Source organism: Acanthochromis polyacanthus, chromosome 2, assembly GCF_021347895.1.
Source record: "Acanthochromis polyacanthus isolate Apoly-LR-REF ecotype Palm Island chromosome 2, KAUST_Apoly_ChrSc, whole genome shotgun sequence".
Lineage (NCBI taxonomy): Eukaryota > Metazoa > Chordata > Actinopteri > Pomacentridae > Acanthochromis > Acanthochromis polyacanthus.
In genome coordinates, this window is record NC_067114.1 from 18,995,962 (window position 1) to 19,018,055 (window position 22,094).

At 42.2% G+C, this 22,094-nt stretch overlaps 3 protein-coding genes and 1 pseudogene across 3 annotated transcripts; 3 read left to right on the top strand and 1 right to left on the bottom strand.

Annotated features, from left to right (window-relative positions):
• The first annotated feature begins 450 nt into the window (after positions 1-450).
• tmed3 (transmembrane p24 trafficking protein 3) lies at positions 451-3,502 on the top strand. The gene is made up of 3 exons (XM_051940141.1): positions 451-666; positions 1,042-1,287; positions 2,495-3,502. The coding sequence occupies exons 1-3, from the start codon at positions 517-519 to the stop codon at positions 2,726-2,728; spliced, it is 630 nt and encodes a 209-aa protein (XP_051796101.1). The 5' UTR covers positions 451-516; the 3' UTR covers positions 2,729-3,502.
• A 1,553-nt stretch (positions 3,503-5,055) lies between these two features.
• On the top strand, positions 5,056-7,019 carry LOC127531273 (isocitrate dehydrogenase [NADP], mitochondrial-like). The gene is made up of 4 exons (XM_051940145.1): positions 5,056-5,301; positions 6,250-6,341; positions 6,472-6,636; positions 6,841-7,019. Exons 1-4 carry the CDS (start codon positions 5,181-5,183, stop codon positions 6,895-6,897), a joined length of 435 nt encoding a protein of 144 aa, XP_051796105.1. The 5' UTR covers positions 5,056-5,180; the 3' UTR covers positions 6,898-7,019.
• A 251-nt stretch (positions 7,020-7,270) lies between these two features.
• LOC110954820 (isocitrate dehydrogenase [NADP], mitochondrial-like) lies at positions 7,271-10,225 on the top strand (annotated as a pseudogene).
• A 4,309-nt stretch (positions 10,226-14,534) lies between these two features.
• Positions 14,535-21,918, bottom strand: znf710b (zinc finger protein 710b). Its single transcript, XM_051943163.1, is given in 5 exon segments — positions 14,535-15,397; positions 15,697-15,737; positions 15,740-15,887; positions 18,522-20,090; positions 21,542-21,918. Coding segments are annotated over 5 exon segments (2,091 nt in total). The 5' UTR covers positions 21,587-21,918; the 3' UTR covers positions 14,535-15,109.
• Between the last annotated feature and the right edge of the window lie 176 nt (positions 21,919-22,094).

Consider the following 22,094-nt stretch of genomic DNA (forward strand, 5'->3'; position numbering starts at 1 on the left):
TTGACTGTAGCCACATTGCATAGCTTTTGTTTTTGCTTTTAAGTCAGTACATTTTGTTGTATAATTTCATATAATACTTCTATATATTCTGCAAAATACAAACATTTACATTCACATTAAGGTCAATGTATACGTTGCTCAATTTTATAACTTTTGAACCCAAACAGAAAAAAATGCTTACTTACTCGTGCTTTTATTTTGAAACTCAACCGCTTGACTGCTGCTGCTGTCTGATTGGTTCAGCTCACAATGAAGAGCTGCCGCAGTAACTTAGTCTGTTCGTGGCTTTACCTGGTTCTAAAATAGTTCGTGTTACATTGCCAGGCTGTTCTTGGTCCTGTTGAATTAGTTTTACATCTGACAGTATGGGTCTTTTTTATTTTCCTTTTTCTTTTCTTTTTTACCAAATAAACAAACCTGCCCCGGAAGGTGTTGTGGTCGCGCCACGTCAGAGCTGCAAAACTGTCATCATAAGAGAAGAGTCTGCAGCTTCGTGCACTTTGTTTCTGCTTCACGATGCTGCAGCTGGGACTGAGCTGTCTGCTGCTGCTTCTGCATGTCTGTGTGGTGTTTGGGACTGAACTCTCATTTGAGCTCCCTGACAACGACAAGCAATGTTTCTACGAAGATCTGGAGAAAGACGTCAAGTTTGACATAGACTTCCAAGTAAGTCTCTCTGGAAACTTCACCATCGTGTGTTGACGAGATGCTGCCAGTTATTCTGTGGGTGGGAACTTGTAATTTGAGTGTTTTCTGTATCATACTTCTCAGAAAGGAAGACAGTGTATGCATAAAAGTTCAAAATACCCGTTTTAGTGCCCATTTGGTAACTTAATGCCCATTTACTGCAAGTTAACACCACAGTTAGATGTAGGAACAAAGTCTGTTTAGATTCACATTCAATATTACCCAACTGCACAGTCAGTTCCTCATTGCAAAGTCCATATGGTAACACAAAGCAACATGCAGCATGTTACCATCTTTGTATCCATACAGTAAGTCCTGTCAACCAATGTGTTTTTGTCTTTTCTTTACTATTAGGTCATTGCAGGAGGAAACTACGATGTGGACTGTTTTGTGACCGACCCTCAGAACAACGTCCTGTATAATGAGAAGAAGAAGCAGTACGACAGCTTCTCTCACACCACCACTATGAAGGGAGAGTACAAGGTCTGCTTCAGCAATGAGTTCTCCACTTTCACACATAAAGTAGTGTATCTGGACTTCCGCCATGGAGATGAAGAACCGCTTCTGCAGAGCATGACGAGAAGCACGGCAATGACTCAGGTAAGCCTGAAGAACAGCTGCTCAACTTCTGTCTGCTGCAGTGCACACTTTTGAAGGGCCAGACTGTGCCTGTCGCTCAGCTGGGTTTCAGCAAACCAGTGTTGAGAAGGCGAAGGCAGGCAAATAGAAAATGTACAGCAACAGGACCAAAAATGGACAACCACAATGCATATTTTCACATTCACTTCATGAACCAGTTTAAAGGAACACTCGAGCAAAAATATTAGTGACAATGTGGTTCTATTTAGTAAGTCAGACTGAATAATTATCTGTTGGGGTGATATCAAGGTCAGCAAAACTGTTGGTTACATTTTTATTATTGGCTCCAGTACCCCCCGCGACCCCAGTGAGGATAAAGCGGTGTATAGAGAATGGATGGATGGATGGTTTTAGTGATGGGACAGTTTATATAAATTCCACAGGGTGGCGCCAGAAGTGTACTGAATGTTGTCATAAGATGATTGATAGATAGATACATAGATAGATACTTTATTAAACCAGAGGGAAATTCAAGTGTTCAGCAGCTTACATACAATAACATAAAATAACAAAATGGCAGGTTAGTAACATTAACGGTAGGCATATACTCTGAAAATCTTGCTGTACAATACTATACTATAAAACACTTCTAATTTTAAAATCTATAGAATACTAAATGTAATTAAAATTCAGTGTACAGTATTTACACTTTTCAAGGCAGAGTAATTTAAAGTGACTTGACAGGTAGTAGGAAAGCAGTTTTATCGAGCTACCTAAGGTGCATGGACATAATTAAATATTATTTGCAAACATTTTAATATGATATCCTCATCCTATCATCCACCAAAATTTCAAATGTGTTGACAACCGCTTTCATTTTGCATGAACTGGAGATAAAAATGTTGATTTTTGCTTCAGAAATGCTGAAGCTTCTAGGTTTGACATACTTATAACTTGTAGAAAAAAAACAGAGTAAAGCATGAGACGTTGTCCGTACACACTACATTTGTAATTCCCTGGTTGGCACTATTTTATACTATATACAGAGCAGTATAATATTTATACTCTATTTTGACTTTAAGTCCTGAGATTGTTGGGGAAAGTGTACGAAATTCGAGTGAATCTGTTCAGGACCAGCCTGGAGAATTTAACTCCGTGTTTTTATGTGTTTTCCCTCGGTCATTACTGTGCTCTTCTTTAAATTGTGTTGATTTTTATGTGCTTTCAGTTGGAGTCATCCTGCGTTGCCATTCATGAGATCTTGAAGGTGGTGGCTGACTCGCAGACATGGTACAGGTTAAGAGAGGCGCACGACCGCACGAAAGCAGAGCACCTCCTGGAGCGGGTCACCTACTGGTCCATCGGAGAAACCGTCCTGCTGTTTGTCATCGGCATCGGTCAAGTCATGATGCTCAAGAGCTTCTTTGCCGATAAGAAAGGCTCCGTGATGGCCGCCACTTAAGAACTCATAGTCTTGATTGTGAGGAATACAGGTGGAAGCTCACCAATGTGACACAGAAATGTGCACGTTTGTTAGTGTTTTCAACATCAGAGTAGTTTAGGAGGAGTTTTCCTATTTCTGACTGCCTACTCAGAGTCTGACAAACTTGAATACTTTTTGTCACATCTGTGTTGTTTTGTGCTTAACAAGCCATGTTGAAAAGGAACACCACTTAGACTTGTGTTAGGAATGAGATCGACATCTTTCAACCTGTCATAGATTATTTATTATATTTTTATAGAAGTACAACATATACCAGTTTGTTCCACCTATAAATTGCCTAGTTTGCCTCACCAGTGGGACCATTTTGGATTTTCATCTTGATATCCAGCAATTACAGTAAAAATTGTGATGCATAGATAAGAACCAAAGAGGCATGTTTCTGAATGTTAGTTTTATTTGTTATATGGTATCAGTTATGTTTATTCTTAGCCTAGTTTAATTTATATATACAAAATTGTGACTAGCTGTAAGACCTCTTTTTTCTCTTTTGTCTGTGTCTGTCTCACACAAAGTGCCTTAAGAAATATTTTTCCTCGTGCCTACCACATTGAAAGTTTACTGTTGTAATTTAAGTATACATCATCATGTTAATACTGTTTGATTGGATTCTTACTTTTGATTCATACGTTTGTTTCAGTGACAATTGTGAAAGCCTTTTTTTGCACCAAGTGATGTTTTCGGACCTACTTGTTTACCTGTAAATCTTTCAATAAAATCATCTGGGAAGCCATATGTTTTGGTGAAGATTCAAATACAAATTAATTTGTCATGTTTTGATTCTTATTTTGAGCAGGTTCGGTATGGCAATGTGCACTGTAATGCCTATTCAGCTTCACCAAAAGATTTTTTTTCAGACATTTATTAAACAACATTGTTTTAATTGCTCTGGGTCTGAATTAGTTTTCTCAAGATCAGTTTAACATTTGGTTCCTCTAATCCTGTGTACACGGCACTCTCATGCTAAAAAAAAAAAGGGGGCGGGGGTTTCTATGTGTTTACTTAAAATCTCAGTTTCAAAGGTACAGTCATTATTTGTGATGTCAGCACTAGTTGAAAAGTCACTTGTGGGTCAATATGCAACTCACACAATTGTGATGTGAAAACCTGGGGCCTCCACTGTACATATTGTGCACTGAGAAAGGACTTTGCACTTTTATTTATTTTTTCTATTTTTGACTATATTTCAGGATTATATTATTGCTATTTTTATGCCTCAAAATATGTTTGACCATGGTAAGAAAGCATCTGTTATGTAGACACATTTGTTGTTTATGTAATTTTTTCTGTATTGTTCTCTGTGTGGTAAGTCACACTGTACTTTCTTCTCAAAAAAAGCAGTGAAGATTTACATATACACCGATCAGGCGTAGCATTATGACTGCCAGCCTAATATTGTGTTGGTCCCCTTTATGCTGTTAAAATTTCTCTGACCCAGTGGGGCATGGACACAGGACCTCTGGGGATGTCCTGTGGCACCGGGAAGGTGGAACTGAATTATGTGGGTCCTGTGGGTTGCTGAGCGGGACCTACCTAGATAAGGCTTATCCTAGTACATGCCACAGATGCTCAATAAGATTTGGATCTGGGGAGTGTGGAACCTGGGTAAACAGCTTAGCTCTGTTATGTTCCCCAGGCCACTGCTGAGCAGTTTTTGCGGTGCACTGGGGAGCATTGTCCTGCTGATGTTGCCATGCAGGGGTTGGGGTTGCTTGACCTGCAACATTTAGGTGGATTGTACATGTCATCATCTACATGAATGTCAGGACTTATAGTTTCCCAGCAGAACATTGCATTATAACAAGATGATCAATATTATTCACTTCACTTGTCAGTGGTCATGATGTTGTGGCTGATCAGTGTAATACAAATTTACCTGCCAAATTTATATACCAAGGTTTAAGTTCTACTATATTGCACATAGTGCAAATTTACTTAAGTAATATATATTATTATTATTATATTAGATATACTACAGATTTGCCTGACTAAGGTTTTAAGTCCTACAATACAATTTGCTACACTATATTACACAATGCTATGCTACGTAGGTTTGCAGTTAAACAGTATGGCACTTCAATCGAAAGTGTGGAAAACTACAACAAAAAAAAGTGGATGGACTTTGGACTTTTCTGGACTCTGTAATTTATCATTTACTCCCTCATTATTTTTGTGTAACAATGACGACCACTAAACAAATAGGGAAAAAAACGAAACCAGGAAGTAAGTCGAAGAATGCGTCCGCTATTGGTCGGGAGCCGCTGTCTGTGACCAATCAGAGTGAAGCTGACGTGGGTTAAAAAGTCATGAGCGCCTACCTCTGTCGTCACCACTTCACCGTGTTTTACCGGCGTCACGTTCATTCATAAGAAGATACGGTTCAGTCCGTGACCGGAATCAACCCTCAGATTACATGGCGGGTTACCTGAAGGCTCTGACCGCCGTGTCGAGGAGTGCAGCCGCTGCTCTTTCGCAAAACCCCGCTGTGGTCTCACCGGCCGCGATCTGCCATCACAGAGTGCAGCAGAGGAACTGTAAGTCCGCCGTCGACCAAAACCACAAGAGTATCACTCATAATGTACGTACAGTGCTCAGTTTGACAGACTAACAGCAGTAATGTGGTCACCTGTCAGTGTAATTAAACAAAGTGTGAGTTAGTGTTGAGTTGAACTAAATATCACGTGACACTGGAAACAGGTTTGGCAGCCAGCCACAGGTGATATAAGAGTCTGATAATCACAGTCATCCTAAACATGTGGAGTAGTTTGATTCCTAACTAGTTGACAGATTGATCCAAAAGATAACAAACTTCAAATGGAATAATAGGAATCAACCTTGGTAAATAAAATGTGGAGAATAAAATCTATTTGTACAAATATTAAAGCATTTGTGCATGTAGCCTGCAGCAGATCTGAATTACAAATATGACAATCACATAAAGTCTGTAACTGCAGCTGGTGCCCACCTCCCTTTGCATGTGAGTCCACGTGTTGTCAGGTACAAAAAGGCTCCGAAAGGTAATAAAGGCTATCAAAGCTGTCATATAATCCCAAGGTCACCGTGTCTGGCACAGTGCCATACTGTTTAACCTTCTCACTGAGAGGGGTGCCATGAATACAAAATGAAACGCTGGAATATTGTGAGTTATCGTTTTGTCTCTTTTCAGGTGTCACAGGTGAGACGAGTAAATTAAATGTATTCATTTCTGAAATATTCCTCTCTTTCTGATTAGCTTTCCTGAAGAGATGTGAATTGAAAGACTTGGACTCTGCAGGAACAGTCAGAATGAATAAAGAGAGCGAGAAGTCTAAAGCAGTGAAAACATTGAAACTCTCCCTGAAAATGACACCTGGAACAGAAAAAAAATGTCAATGAGATAAACAAATGAGCAACAGCCCTGACTATGTGCAGACTATGACTTTTTTTTCAGAATTTTGTTCCCAGTAACTACACTGAAAATCACTGTAACTGCAAATTTTCAGATGCAACGAAACGTATCAAGGTGGACCAGCCAGTGGTGGAGATGGATGGAGATGAGATGACACGCATCATATGGGAATTCATCAAAGAGAAGGTAAATCAAACAGAGTAATAAAGCCTCAGTGACTTCACCTGTGCTGTGGAACAAAAGTGTAGGTAAACTTTCAAACTATGTATATACAGTGTTGTCCTTAAACAAATAACACATTCACATCTTGTTGCAGCTCATCCTATCCAACGTGGATGTTGAGCTGAAGTATTATGATCTCAGTCTACCCTACCGAGACCAGACAAATGACCAGGTCACCATCGACTCTGCTCTGGCAACTAAGAAATACAATGTGGCCGTCAAATGTGCCACAATCACCCCTGATGAGGCCAGAGTTGAGGTAAGTTGGACGCGGTATGTGTAATTAAATGCTACTGTGCTCTCTGTCTGGTTCCATCTTTGTACCAAATTCAAGCAGTTTCAAACCTTTTAAAAATGTTTGGCATGACAACGTATTTCATTTTTAACCAATAGCAGCGTTACTAGATGCATGTCTTGTTTTTGTTTCTTTAAATCCAGAAGCTTAAAATATGTTTCCCTTCCAGAGTTTAAATTAAAGAAAATGTGGAGAGTCCCAATGGAAACCATCAGAACATCTTAGTGGCACAGTTTTTCGTGAGCCAATCCTTTGTAAAAACATTCCCCGTCTCGTTCCCGGGTTGGACACAAGCCATAACGATTGGCAGACATGCTTTTTGCGATCAGGTGAAAAAAAAAAAAAAAAAAACTGCAAATTTGTGTTTTCTGATCCAAAGATGCATCCAAACTGTAAGAACAGTCTCACACTCTGATGTTTGATCTCACAGTACAGGCCACAGACTTTGTTGTCAACCAGCCTGGCAAGTTTAAGATTGTGTTTTTCCCCAACTGATGGAAGCAAGTCGCAGGAGTGGGAGGGTGTATAACTTTACTGCAGGGGGCTGTGGGATGGGAATGTACAACACTGAGAGGTAAAGCAAGTTTGTTTGTTTTTGTGCAAGTTAGATTTAATCACATGGAAGTAGACAATTAAAAATAATTGTGGTGTTTTGGGGTACATTCTGTGGTTTTTATTTGAATGTTTGGTGACGTGACTGTCAGCATTGTATCTTGCTTTGCACAGTCCATCGAAGGATTTGCTCACAGCTGCTTCCAGTATGCCATCCAGAAGAAGTGGCCGCTGTACATGAGCACCAAGAACACCATCCTCAAGGCCTACGATGGCGCTTCAAAGACATCTTTGAGGACATATATGAAAAGTAAGACACAATAGAAGAACATTTAGATCTGTGTACTTGACATTGAAGGAGAGAAACTGACTTACTCAGTGGACTAACATGTTTGTATCTAATTTTTGTGCCCTCAACAGCCACCAGGCCACTGAATTTCCCTGTTTCTGTTAAGTGTTTAATTTGTGTTTTTTGATCCCTTTCAGGAATTACAAGGCAGAGTTTACCAAGGTGAAGATCTGGTATGAGCACCGGCTCATTGACGACATGGTGGGCCCAGGTCTTGAAGTCCTCTGGAGGATTTGTTTGGGCCTGCAAGAACTACGATGGGATGTGCAGTCAGACATCCTGGCTCAGGTAGTGCACTACAAATTGAGCCTCTTTCAGACATGCTCTCTGCTCCATTAATCTAACAGCAACAGACATGTTGACTTTATGTCTGAAGGAATATGTTCACTTTTCTGGAAAAAGGGGCACAAGATATATTACTGGGTCAGACCTAGTAACATTTCTGTATCGCACCACTGCTGAAGTCCAAACTGCACCGCTACATTCAGCAGATAGGCACACAAGCAATGGTGCTTCAAGTGTGAAGTCGATTAGGGATATTTCTTACATTTCTGACCAGCATTCATGCAAAAATATCACAGAGAGGAAAAGACACATTTCATGTGCAAAGTCACACCACACCTCTCTTACACTTTGCCCTCCAAATTCAAATCAGTTCAGCGTCAATTGAAATGTCCATAAAAATAAAACTTGACTGCAATACAAACAAACGCTAACTGCTTAGTTATTAATAGTCACCAAATTAATTAATGTAATGAGTTTTTTCGCCCGTATCCTAAATGATCCCTGGCACAGAGAGCAACCATTGTGTGCCAGGATCCAACAGTAAGTCATATTTACTTCTCACCAGACATGTGAGCTGTCACACACAGAAACTGGCGGGTTTATTAAATACCTGCAGCATCAGGATTCGTGAGCGTCAACCAAAGCAGGAGAGTTGTGCGCATTTACACACGGACAACAGCAGTAACGTTATTGATTGGTTATAATTATATATCATCCCTTGACAGGGAGAGCAAATCAGTCAGGATCTACCAGCAGATAACACAGTACTTTTCTTCACCTCAGACAGATGCGCTGTCACACAGAGTCACAGTTTGTAGGTTGCAGTTTAATCATTTTTTGCATAGTTGATGTGTATGTAAAGCACGAGTTAGAATTATTATCACACATGACAGAATTTTTAGTGTTTAGAAAATCCTAAAAAACTGCACTGTTTGGTTTGGATAAGCAGCTGTTAGTTTACATTTCATTTATTATTATAATCTGCATGAATGACAGATAGGTGTAAGAGTAACGAAACATTAACAGGAAAATGACATTTGTTTGAATGACAAAATGCGCCACTTCAACAGACTGATGAAGCCAACAAAGTTACAGATGCCATGTCTGAAAGGGCCTTGGATCATGAGTATACTTGCTAAGTGCAGGCCACACAGCCACAATTGCACAATGCTGCATTATTTACACCTGATATAAATGTCATGTTGTGTGTGGTAACAGGATCACCCTTTAATGGCGTACTTTGTGTGTGTCTCTGTGTTGTGTCCAGGTTTGCTCTCTGGGCCTCATGACATCGGTACTAGTGTGTCCTGATGGTAAGACCATTGAAGCGAGGCCGCTCATGGCACCGTCACCAGCACTACGCGAACACCAGAGAGTAAGGAAACAGTTTAATTTTGATTTCCAAAGTAATGGACACTTTGGCCATATACAGTGGATTTATTCACTACTAGCATTTTGAGTTACGTCTCAGGTTAGTGTGACTTTTAGGACACAAGTTGTGATTGTTAGGCGTTTGAACTTACAAGCATAAATCCACTAAATCCTAGATGTTGGGAAATTGTCACTAAAAGCTACTTTTTCAAGCTTAACTCTGTTGTTTGTGTGAGATTCTCAAATCAATGCAAACCTATCCAACACCGAAGCTGCTCACACCTGTAGGATTTTATTTAGCCAACATTATCTGCGTCATTTCTTTGTAGGGGAGACCAACCAGTACCAACCCTATCGCCAGTATCTTTGCTTGGACCAGGGGACTGGAACAGAGGCAAGCTGGATGGGAATCCTGATTTGATAAAGTAAGTTATCCTGTTACTGTCAGTTACTAATGCCATTTATGTTTATGTGCGTTTACCTCATTATTTCTGTCACACTGCTTTATTGCTCTCTAGCTTCTGTCAGACTTTGGAAAAAGTCTGTGTTGGAAACAGTGGAAAATGGGTGATGACCAAGGACCTTTGCGGGCTGCATTCATGGCTTGGCCAAGTGAGTGTGCCTTTCAGATCCCTCAGTTGTTCAAAGTGTGTGCTGTGTTGTTTGTGGCCTTGTGAAGGCACTTGGATTTTGAAAAAAATAACTCTTAGATGAAGATGATTACTATGCATATGTTCAAAAGTAGTGAAGTGTTCACATCAGGACAGATTTTCAATTTAATTCCAAATCTAACTGCTGCACTGTCATCTTGCAGCTGCAAGCTGAATGAACATTATGTCAACACGTCAGACTTCCTGGATGCCATCAGGACCAACCTGGACAAAGCTCTGGGCAAATGAGAACGATCAGAAGACACACTTGCCAATGTCGAGACAAGCTTTGTTGATTTTTTAATGTTTTTAGCCTTTGTTTGTATGAACTTATCTATTTTGAAAGAAACAAGTTGGCTGTTTTTCATGCCATTTATGTTCTGACACTCACACATTGCTGTACTCCTGTCTCCCCATTCCTCTGCATTTCCTGTTGCCATTTTTGTATGTACAAATTGAATTAATGCACTGTACAAATTAATTGTTAATGCTGATGTTAACTTACAATATTATGGTAATTTCAGATAAATTTCAATCCTACATATTAAATTGAAAAGTACTTCAGGGAACAGTATGTACAAATTGGACAATATGTCATGTTTGTACCACAGCATGAATATAAAAGAAACAGCAATTGCCAATCACTCAGTTGTGGAGCTGGCTTTTCTGCTTGGTTAGTAGTTCATGCTGTATCCTGAACGTTGGGGCAGAAAACCCACTTATTCAGCACAGGACTGTACCGAATAATTTGGGGGTGTGGTTAGATTCATGTGGGGGAGGGGAGACTGGTGGACTAAAATGGTTACCTCACAAGGGGCTCCAGCCAAATGGCAAATCCAGATGTCAAACTCAGAATCGGTAAAAGCTGGCCACAAGCAATTCCATTCCACATTTTAATTTCATGCACTTGCTCATATGAGCTCCTCTCCAGCAGTGCATTCATGCAGCGCTGTATGCTCATTTAGTAGCCATCGTATGTGCCCTACAGTGCGTGACAGTTGAGTTGTGTTTGCACCAGCAGGGGCTAAACCTGATGGGAGTTTTGGCAAAGCTTTTAGGTGAGGTAGCAAAGACACTGCATCACCAGCAGATGTCGACATAGTCACGGTCAGCCAGCCGGGCATTGTATTACACGGTGTTCTTCATTGTACTTTGAAAAGACACCCTGGCTTAAACTTTTTGCTGTTCCTGTCTGAAGCCGATTCTTGGCTAAATTGCACCTGCAGATAATGACTGGTGTTTGCTCCAGTCCGTTTGTAATGCATATGAGCACTGAGGCTTGCTAAGTGGAAATTCCACTCTTGCCAGGTAGACTGAATCGTAGGTGGTCCAGCGCCGCTCAATTGAAGGCAACTTGAGTATTCAGACATCAAACTCTACAGAACAAAACTTAATTTGATATCTTGTTAGACTTGCTTTTCATTCTCAATCATTCGGTACTCAGATGTCTTGGCAGACATTAACTTTATAACTAACCACTGACCAGAGAATTTGCTAGTCTCTCGCTCTTTTCCCCCAGTCACTAAAAAGTCAGAGAAAATGAATAAGGTGCCTCCATCAAAATTACCAGAAATTAGCATTTAGATTACTTTCTGTCCCTTTTTAATTTCCTCCTGGAAAGACATTCCCCTGGAACTGCTAAGAACCTCCCACTTATATCATCTGCAGCCTTAAAAGAGCCATATCTCTGAGCAAAACGATCAATCTGGTCCTGGGAAATGATTTCCTATGAAAGTATAATCCCTGCACAATGCAGCGCATCCGTGAAGCAGTCGACCAATCATGAGTGCACATTTTACAGAAGGGGGTCTGCACTGGGAGTTGACTGAGGTTCGGGCAGATCTAAAGCCACATCTTTGTTCACTCAATTGGCAGCAGGACACAAACCTACTACTGCATTAAATTATTTAAAATCCGAAGCAGGAGTGACAGATTTAGCAATTAGCAAGGTCTATTTTTGAGAAAGATCTCCTCTCTTGTTTCTTTGAACCAGGAAATGTCCAAGGGCTTTTTTTCCCCCATTTGTTTTTTTGCATCTGTCCATTAGGCTGTATTACCAGCTTTACTGAAACAGTTTTTATTTACAATAGTCAAACTTGTGTCTCAGAAGAATTGGTGCATTGAGCTAAATGCTGGAGTACTTTTCTGCAGGTGTTCAGCCATAACAAAGTATTGGACACAAACAATAGACGATCGTTTAACTACATTTATCCTAAAGAGAAATAAACACTCATTAGTAGTTTTTGAGATGTTTTTATCCAGCAATGTAACCTTAGCGGCAGTACGGCAAGTTTGCGTCACCAAGCCAGCTGAACTTATCTCTGGGAAAGCTTTCATGGCAATCCATCAGTAATTGAGATTTTCAGTCCGAATCAAAGCGGTGGACTGACAGGCAGACCTGCAGCGCTGTTCTTACAGCAGTACACCAGGGTGGTTAAAAATAGCAGACTCTGAGGATTACCCTCTCACAGTGACATATTAAACACCAGTCTTCATCATTTAAACTAGAGAACTTTATTAAATAATTCATGGTCAATTTCCATGAGGTCTCAGTTTGATATTTCTCATCTCAAAAGAACTAGTAGACCATTCTTGTTTTAGTGTGCATACAAGGCTGACCTACATGGCAGGACAGGGGAGCTGACTGTCTTCCCCAAAAAAGAATTTCTGAGCAGCAGGACTAGTGTCAGTCCACTTTTAATTGATCTTCTCAAATTGAACTATGCAGGTCTTCCAAATAATTTATTTTCAACTTCAAATCTACAGATGGTTTACTAATAATTTTCCCTAATTGTGTTTTTTTTTTCTTCAAGGACAAAAGGTTTCTGAACAAATTGAATTAAAAGTGAAGTGAACCCAGTTCTGGATTTAAGATCGCTGAAACTACAAAGAACAAAGGAACCCAAACCGCTGATTCTCCGTAGAACTGCTCATTCTTCAACTCATATTGACTGACAACTGTGAAATATTATCGAGGAAACCGCAGTTTACAAAACTACCGAGAAAGCATATCTGTTTGTGTTTAATAATATTGCCATTGGGGGGTTGGAAGATTATACAATCTTATTTCCCTAGCTCTTCTCTTGAAGCAAATAAGTTACTCCTACTGCAGACAGCCTTCACCGGAATGACAAGTTCCAATGAAAAGTGCTTTGTATTGTTCACTCGTAATTCAAAACTAGAGCAGTATATACTACACGGGATAGATTATTAATGTAAAGCTAAACATGTGAACAAAAATGGTGGATAAACTGGATGTTGTAGAATCATTTGTACAGTCAGAGGGCTTTACATGCAGCGGTTTTATTTTCTGGTTTTAGCCGACATGGGACAGTACCAACTTTGGTAGTAAGTGCCTCGTAAGAAAAGGCTACAATGTCCTGTGCAAAAAGCACAAATGCATTGAAAGATTGACCAGCTTGAAGTTTAAACTGAGTGCGGGCAGGAACGGGCAACTACAATTAGGAACTGTTAAGTGAGCATTCAAACCTATGAATATGTTGTGACTATGTATCAAAACTTGGATATACAGTGAGTAATAGCTGACACGGTGGAAGTTAGTTGCAAAATGTTTCTAGCTGCACTTTCAGTCAAAAATATAAGGGATACATTGGTTGTGAATGACAAAAAAATGGCAAATGGTAAACAAATTTCTATCACATCAATGTAACGATGGCTCTGCACTGCAACGTTTTTTCCTTTTTTTTTTTTTTCAAATAACTGATACATACACACAACATACAGATTTGACTGTCCACCAGTGAGAGTCTTTGAGTCGGTAGCGTAGTAATCCCAAAAAGGAGCTCCAGACCGCGTCAACAGTTTCAGTGTCTCTGTTGAAGCACAGAGTTGAAACGTCTCCTTTGAAGTGCTTCTCCTTCCTGGCCTCCCTTCATAGTCCGTCAGGTCTGGCTCTTCTGGAAGGAGGCCAAAAACCGAAAGAAAACCCCTTTCCCAGAGTCTCCCAAAGTCTTGACAAACAACTCTGTAATTTCCTTCTGCCTTTAAAAAAAAACAAGACGAAAGAAAAAGAAAAAGCATGTTCTCTGGTCCATCACTACTCAAGGTGTAGTGTAGCTGCTTGTATCCTTGCCGAAATGTAATACTCCTCCATGTCCTCCATGTTTGCTGTGGTGAGCTTCGTGAGGTTTTGGAGCCACCATTGTCCATATTATCTGGCGATGTAAAGCTGAAGTTCTGTCCTTCATACTCCCCCTGGCTTTCCATTTCTGGAAAGAAACTTCTGGAAAATACCCCCCCCCAAAAAAAAAAAAAATTATTGAGATGATATATGTCTATTATACTTTTTTCAATCTAAAGCTCCTGAAAATTTGGTTGGTTTTGTAAAAAATGCCTTCGTGAAATTTTAACACTCAGTTACAATTATTTCCCTTTCGCTGTATGCCTCCATCACTCAGTCAAGCTACAGCTTCTAATTGTGTGTTTAAGCTTGGCCTTTGACCTTTCACATATAAAAAGGCCATCGCTTCATTTTATCCTATTAGGCATTTGGGTGAAGCATGACCAAAAACGTGCGGTGTGAGGTCATGGTGATTTTGACCACCATAATCCAATCTGCTTATCCTGGAGTCCAAATGGACGTTTGTTGCCAGATGCAGTGAAATTCTGTCCGTGTGGTGAAGAACATCGCATTTCACAGGAATGAAATAAAAACATACTGTCCCTGGCCTCTGCTGTAGGCAACAACTAATCTGTTGAACTCAGCTAATCTGCATCATTAGACCTGTAAAGGTGTGATTTGATTAGAATTGACTGACAGCGGCATGGAAACATAAGCAAACACGAAACTCATGGCGCGTCACGCTTATCTAACTCTCCACCTCAAACCAGTAAGATAGCCAACAACTTTATCACACAGTTGTACGTTCTTGTGGGACTCACATTGCTGTAGTAAGAAGCTGACTGTGGAAACAGCTTTTCGGGAGACATTTAAAAACATTTCTGCACTTTGTGAAGAAACATTACATCAATAAATTGTTTCCTGAAAATGTGGTAAGCAAAAACAAGAAAGCAGAACAGCGTAAAACATTATATTTATGCAGAAAAAAATGAGACTTTGGCCTGATGTTGCCTATATATAAAACACTGATCAATATCAAGAATCAAATCTGCTCAGGATTAACATGACAGGGTTAAAAGTAGGGTGACATCAATTTGTGAATCTTCATATTTCTGAGTTTTGGCTCATCTGTGTGTCTGCATGTTTACGTCAAAATGGAAAGTTACAATGAAAGTAATCATGACGATCTGAGGTCAGGTGTTGCTTGAGCAACCTTTGCTTGTTAAATAAAGATTTAATTAAGAAAAGCCAGCGGGTCCCACCTTGTCCTTCTGGTGAGACATCCATTCCGTGCTTGACCTTCATGTGCCTGCTGAGGTTTCCCTTCAGGTTGAACTTGCTGGTTGCAGTAAGGGACACTTGAAGGGCTTTACTGCCAGCATGGAGGTGCATGTGGCCCAGCAGGTTGTACATTCTGTTGAAAGACTTGCCACATACCTGAAAAAAAATATACATATATATGTTCAAAATGGTGACACAAAGGAGCACAGACAAAAACGGAAATGAAATACATTGAAAAAGTTACCAGCAGGACTATAGGCAGTGATGAAAACCTTCTCTCTGACAACCGCTTCCTCCCAGTATCTGGGATTTTCTTTTCATTTATTGTTGCAAAGTTTCACAGCTATCAATTTTTAAAACCCTTACGAGCTGCTTCCTCCCAGCATTTCCTCATTTCACATCAGTTAATTAAAAAGTTTCATTCGCTGCCGTCACTCAGGAGATCAGATCCCCACCTTGCATTTGAAGGGTTTCACAGGCAGGTGGACGATCATGGGGTTTTGAGAGTTTGTTTCTGGATGAAGCTCTTGAAGCAGACGTGACACTGGAAGGGTCTGACGCTGTTGTGGATGAGCATGTGCCTCTTGAGGTTGGCCGACAGGGTGAACTCTCTGGAGCACACATCACACTTGTGGCCCTTCATCCCCTGCGAAGTTCAAACGGAGGAGAAGGATCAGTCATTTAAATATATAGCCACGGATGCTGCAATTGTTTCTTTTGCTTCCAAAAAGCGAGACTTAAGTTTCCGAACTGAGAGGGTGAAGCAAGCGAGCTGAAAGAGGGGTGTGGAGGGAAAATGCAGAAATAAAATACTGTGAGGTTAAAGAAACAGGTCAGATCATGTAAGGCTGGCTCATTTGGCTTGCTTGTCTGCACACAGCCAGCATTTGGAACTGCAAGACAATTATGGTACTTTAACTCCATTTCGCTACAGTTACTATCAAAGATCACACTCCCAGTCACACCTCAGCTGAATCTGAACACACAGACATGATGAACATTTTTAAAATTCAGTTTGACTTGCACTTTGAGGTTATTTCTAATGTGCATTGTGTCAGTAACTCTTCAAGCTAGAAAACAAAAAACACGCTATTTGTGAATCCAGAAATTTTTTAAGTCTTCTTCACCATCAAAGCAACCCAGCAACAGTTGTCTGTACATTTGTGAGGATACTGCAAACGGAAGGTGCTCACAGTGACTTCAGTATACCTCCACTGGGGGCAAATGAATACAAGTATAAAAGATAGAAACAAGAAACAAGACTATCTCCCCACTGCACCAGAACAGCTGGGGAATCTTTGTATCAAACTATGACAACACTGACTGCAACTCAATCTAATTTTATCTACATAACATCAGAGAAGATACAACTTCCTGTCACATGCAGGCCAAAGAACAGGTTTGAAACTTCACTCCAACAGAGCAACTTTTTAGCAGCCATCGAGTCAAGCACACACAATATCCAGGCAAAAATAGTATTCACATCCTGTCCGTGAGATGTTGCTCATTTCTTTGACCAAATCCAAATGTATGGCAGCCATTTTAGGAGCATCAAAAGAGATTACTACAGACATTTCTTTCCGTCTTTATTCTGCTCCTGTAATACTCTCAGCCATGCAGGAAATGTAAAAACTCTGAGAGGCAGGTCTCAAGAGCAGACACCTCACAACATCTCAGGCCTTGAGGCTTGTCGGAATGAACGCGCTGCTGCTCAAACGCTCCACTCCGCGGTCAATGTCAGTGCACAAAAAGTGAGACTGAATGAGTGGATTCTGGGTTATTGAGAAGAACAAATATGTATTACGGGTCATTAGTGGGTCGAGAGACAGTGTTTGTGTGAGCAGACAAATCTGGCAGACGGTTCGTCCACCCACTGTCTGCACAACAAATGGGTTGCGGCGCCAACATCCACCAGGGGGAGCAGTGAACAGACAGCAGGCTCAAGTAAAAGCCACAAAAGAGAACATTCTCTCCACTGAGAATACCGGCTGCTCTCATCTCTCCCAGTGCGATGATGAGCGTGGCTTTTGATTTCTGTTCCCCCGGTAGAAAGAACATTTAAGTAAATCCTTTGCAATACAGCAATTTAATTTTGTCCTTGTGTGGGATTTCTATCCGTCTACTATCGTGCATCCATTTGTCCATCTGCACAAGTGAAACAAAAAATGTCTCGTCCTGAAGGTGAATGACTTTATAATGACAAAGAATCATTAGCAGTACAGGTAAACACAGTGCAGTGCCTCTATTAAGTGAATCGTAATTTGTGATCCCTGAGCATCCTCATCTTTCTCTTCCTCACCTGCATGAATGTGTGCCGAGCAGGCAGGGGGCACTGAGCAATTACAGACATTTCGCTCAAACGAGGACTATAATGAGGAGTACATGGGGACGCTGAGTGTTGTGGATGTGCAGATTGAAATCTTGTGTGAAAATGCAACAGAAAAAAAAATCAATTCTGCTTCTCATTTCATTTTTTAAAATTGTTTTAAGCCACTAATCGCAGACGAAGCTTTTCCAATGATGAGGTCAAAGCATTTGTGCAGAATAATTATGTGAAAAAATGGGAAATTAAAACATTTTTACAGGAAATTTAGGACTATTTGTAGATTCTCAGACAGCTCAGTCCTGGCTAATTAACATGAATAAACCTGTTTCAAAGCTGTCTTTCTTGATGATGCTCGCAGGATAAGTCCTGGAGCTTGTGATACTGAATGATGATTAACGCAGAGTGACTAAAAGCAAAAAATCACATATCCTGTCAGTGCTACACTGATAAAGGCCTCATGCTGAAGAAAAATTATAGCAAAATTTGTCCTTGGTAAGTTGCTGTTTTTCCAGTTTTTCCATTTTACACTAATAACATTCAGACTGGATGCTAATTTGTCTGTATTAGGAAGCAACATTTTGCTATTTCGTCCTCAAGTCCCAAAGAAGCTTTTGTCACAATATAAATCTAACAAAAAGACACAGAAGGACGCAGGACAGAGGATGGATGCCTGCCAGGCTAAGTGCTCTTACCTGCCTACTTCACCCAGATCTCAGTGAGTAAAGGACAGGGGATCAGCTGAGGTGAGGTCTTTGGACAACAGAGGAGTGGCCTCCATTTGGTCATCCAATAGTACCTTTTTCTTGTGTATCTGCTTGCTTACTACTTCCATTATTTTTCACATGACAACAGAAAAATAAACCCTCAATGATTTATAGATCGAATATTTACAGTGTATTTGTTAGGTGTGGCTGTCAGGGTGGAGGTGGGAGTGTCCGGCGGTGGTGTCAGTACCTTATGGGTGAGCGAGTGCTGACGGAGGTGGTGGAGCTGCACAAACTCCAGGCCACACTGGGAGCAGGTGTAAGGCCTCGGGCTCTGATGCTTCAGGAGGTGGTTCTGGAGCTGGCTACGGTACGCAAAAGACTTGTTGCACTCGGTGCACTGGAAGGTGTGGGGGCCCTGATGGCTGGTCTGGTGGCGTTTGAGGTGGGCGTAGGTGGGGAACTCCATGCCGCACTGCGAGCAGACGTGGCAGCGACCTCGCTCGTGCTTCACCTCATGCGCTCGCAGCTCGCTGGGATAGGCGAAGCCGCGGCGGCAGAAGCGGCAGCTGTAGGGCTTGACGTCGGTGTGCTGCAGCATGTGTCGCTTCAGATGGCTGGTCTGGGTGAAGCCCTTCTTGCAGACGGTGCACTTGTGGGGCCGCGTACCTTGGTGGGTTAGCAGATGGGTTTGGAGATGGCTGGGCTGCTTGAAGAGCTTCCCGCAATGTGGACAGGCATGCGGTTTGATGCCGTTGTGGCCCAGGATGTGTGTGACCAGGTTGTATTTGGAGGTGTAGGATTTGTCACACATGCGGCACTTCCAGCGCTTCAATCCGTCTCCCACATCCACACAGTAGGATTCATCAATCTGGATGTTGATATCGAGCCGATCTACTCTGCGGCCGCCATGGCGACGGGGAGGCTGGGGGTGCGGAGGCTGCTGGTGCTGCCCTCCTCCACTCCCGTCTGTCCACATCATGCTCTGGCTGCTGTCTTCGTACTCACCTCCCATGCCCATTTCTGTCGAATCATAGCTGCCCACCTCACTGGTCTGGAAGTAGCTGCTGATGGCTTCTTCCTGCTGTGTGGGCTTCATCATGGTATTTCCCTGGTGCTCCACCTCTTCTTCATCCTCTCTACCGCCTCGACCGTGGGTCCCCATAGGGCGCTGACCCTGCAGCCCTCTGTGGGCCTGCTCTGCTCCTCTGTGGGGCACCTGAGAGGGAGGAGGGTGAACATGTGTGTTGGCTTGTTGGTTAGTTGCTTCCCGTTCACACTCTGCACAGTTCTTGTTGGTGCCTCTCAGAGTGGCTGGATCTACTTGAACTAAACCCCCTCTGGGAGCCATATTGTTCAGCATGTGGACACAGGAGGACATTGCAGAGTTCACCCCTTCCCCTTTCACATGGGAAGAGGACACATCACCGCCTTGAAGGCCGTGACGTTCGGGGCCGACCATTTTCTGGTCCGGATGTTGAGGCGGCCCCTGCTGCCACCTCCTCTGACTGCAGCTGGGTTGCATCTGACCGTCTTCTCCCAAGTTGTCTCCGAGGTAATCTCCGTTGGCTCCGATAAGCTGATCTGCGTACTCGTAGTCGACTCCGTCTACTGGGGGTGCTGGGGACTCTTTGGGTTCACCGGTGTAGAAGCCGTTGGGTGCAATGGTAGCTCCAAACACTTCATTCTGGGAGATGAGACCTAGCACGGCGGCCTGGGCCAAGGACAGCACGACTACTGGATCTGTCTGTGTGCCTATGTCCACCAGCCTGGCCATTACCTTGGGCTCACATCTACCCAGGCGCCGGCTCGCCTCCTCCTGGAGCAGAAAGAGACACACATGCAGAGACAGTCAAGACATCAGCATTTCAAAGAGGAAATTTGCAAATACATATCTGAGCTACAGCAAGAACAGTTTGTTCTGACTTGTTTGACATCGTAAAAAATCTTTAGGTAAAGGTCTGTTGGCCTGTTTCAGTCAGTACAGTAAATCAGCTACAAGACAACAAGCAGCAAAGTTCTGATCAGAATTTTTCAGCAGCCAAACTACAGCACACTGTCCTCCAATGAGGACGTGTCCTTCATCAAAAGTCAGCAGATAAGGGGAAAAAGGCATTGAGGCTCTTCACCTGATCAGGACTTTTTTTTGAGAGAGGAGAGAGAAAGATTTGACTTTAACAAGCCATTTATTGCACCACTGGGAAGGATGCGCAAAAACAGACATTTCCTCCCACAGAGACAAACCTACTCCTGATTCAGTCCTTCTAGTACAAGTAGTCAACCTGAATGAAGTCCGTCCAAATGGAAAACCTTTAGATCTAGTGACTGAGACACAGGAACTATGAAAGACAGCATCCTAATCCAGCGTGCTAACCATGTATGGCTTGTGTGTGTGTTTGTATGTGTGCGTGTTATGGGGGATTAGATGGCCTACTGATCTCCACACAAATAAGTGCAGGAAAGGGGGGAAAGAGAAAGAAGAAAACTGAGCAAGATTAAGAAATGAAAAAAAAAACAGAATGGAAAAGCAGGAGACAAAAAACAGAGAAGAGAGAACAAGAGGGGAGAGAAAAGGAAAAAGCAAAGAGAGAGAGAGAGGAAGAGAGAGAGAGAGCTTAGAGCAGGCAAGAGTCTAGTGGAGGGGAGGGGGAGAGGAGAAAAAAAAGAGAAAATGAAAGGTAGAGAGTGAAGGAGAGATAAGGAGAAGAGGGGGTGGGCAGGAGGGAAGGAGGAAGGCTGAGAGAAAGACACTGAGAGGGAGGTGAGGGGGGGGCGAGTGAAAGAGTGAGAGGGTGAGTGTGAGGCAGCAGGCAAAAGAGAGCAAGAGGAAGAAAGAGAAGGAAAGATATGTAGAGACAGAGAGGGAAGGAGGAGGAGGGGGAGAGGAGGGAGAGGCAGTGAGCAACCAGGAGACAGAAGGAGAAAAGAAAATGCCAAAATGAAATCCAGACAGAATGAAAGATGTATAAAAAGAAAAAAAAATGTTTAGTGAAACAGACAAGCGGGAGAGAGCAGCGAAGAAGAGTTAGGAGGGGAAAAAAAAAAGGTCAAATGGAGAGAGGTGATGATGCCAGAGACTGAATTTTGGGAAAAATAACAAATCCACTGATGACAACTTTACAAACAAAGAAAATCAAGAAAGAATCAAAGCGTCTCCAAAGGCAGCTCTTCTACCTGTCTGTCTTTCAGCGGTCTGAGCGGGATCGCAGTCGCCGACACCTCTGTAAAACTACCACTTAACATGCTACGAGTGAGAGCCAGTGAACTCACCACGCTCCTCCTGCTGTGAGGTTTCAGGTGCTTTAAGGATCTCATTCTTCAGTGCAAGTGTTGAGTGAGAATAGGCTACGTTCGCCTCCTATTTATACATGAGGGATGCGGGGGGAGGCGGGGCTAACGTTGCCCTCCTCCCCCTCCTCATTCTCCTCCTCCTGCTGCTTCTTCTCCTTCTTCAGCACAGTTTCGGTAGTGACTCCGGTCACACCAGCGCAAACACAGAGCAGACTCAAACAAACAAACAAAAACAGTCTCCCGACAAACGAGCATGTGGGCACCGGTAGGTTTAAAAAACAAACACACAGCTCATCAGCTCATGTATCACTGATGCACGAGGCTCCTTGATAGTCTGGTGATAAATGGGCTAAGTCACCTCAAAGTCAAAAGATGCACACACACACACACACACACACACACACACACACACACACACACACACACACACACACACACACACAGAACAAGAACAACAACAAAAATAAAAACCAAGACCACATCAGTCTGAAATTATGGATCCAGCAGGCTGCCTTCCGTCTCATTCACCCTC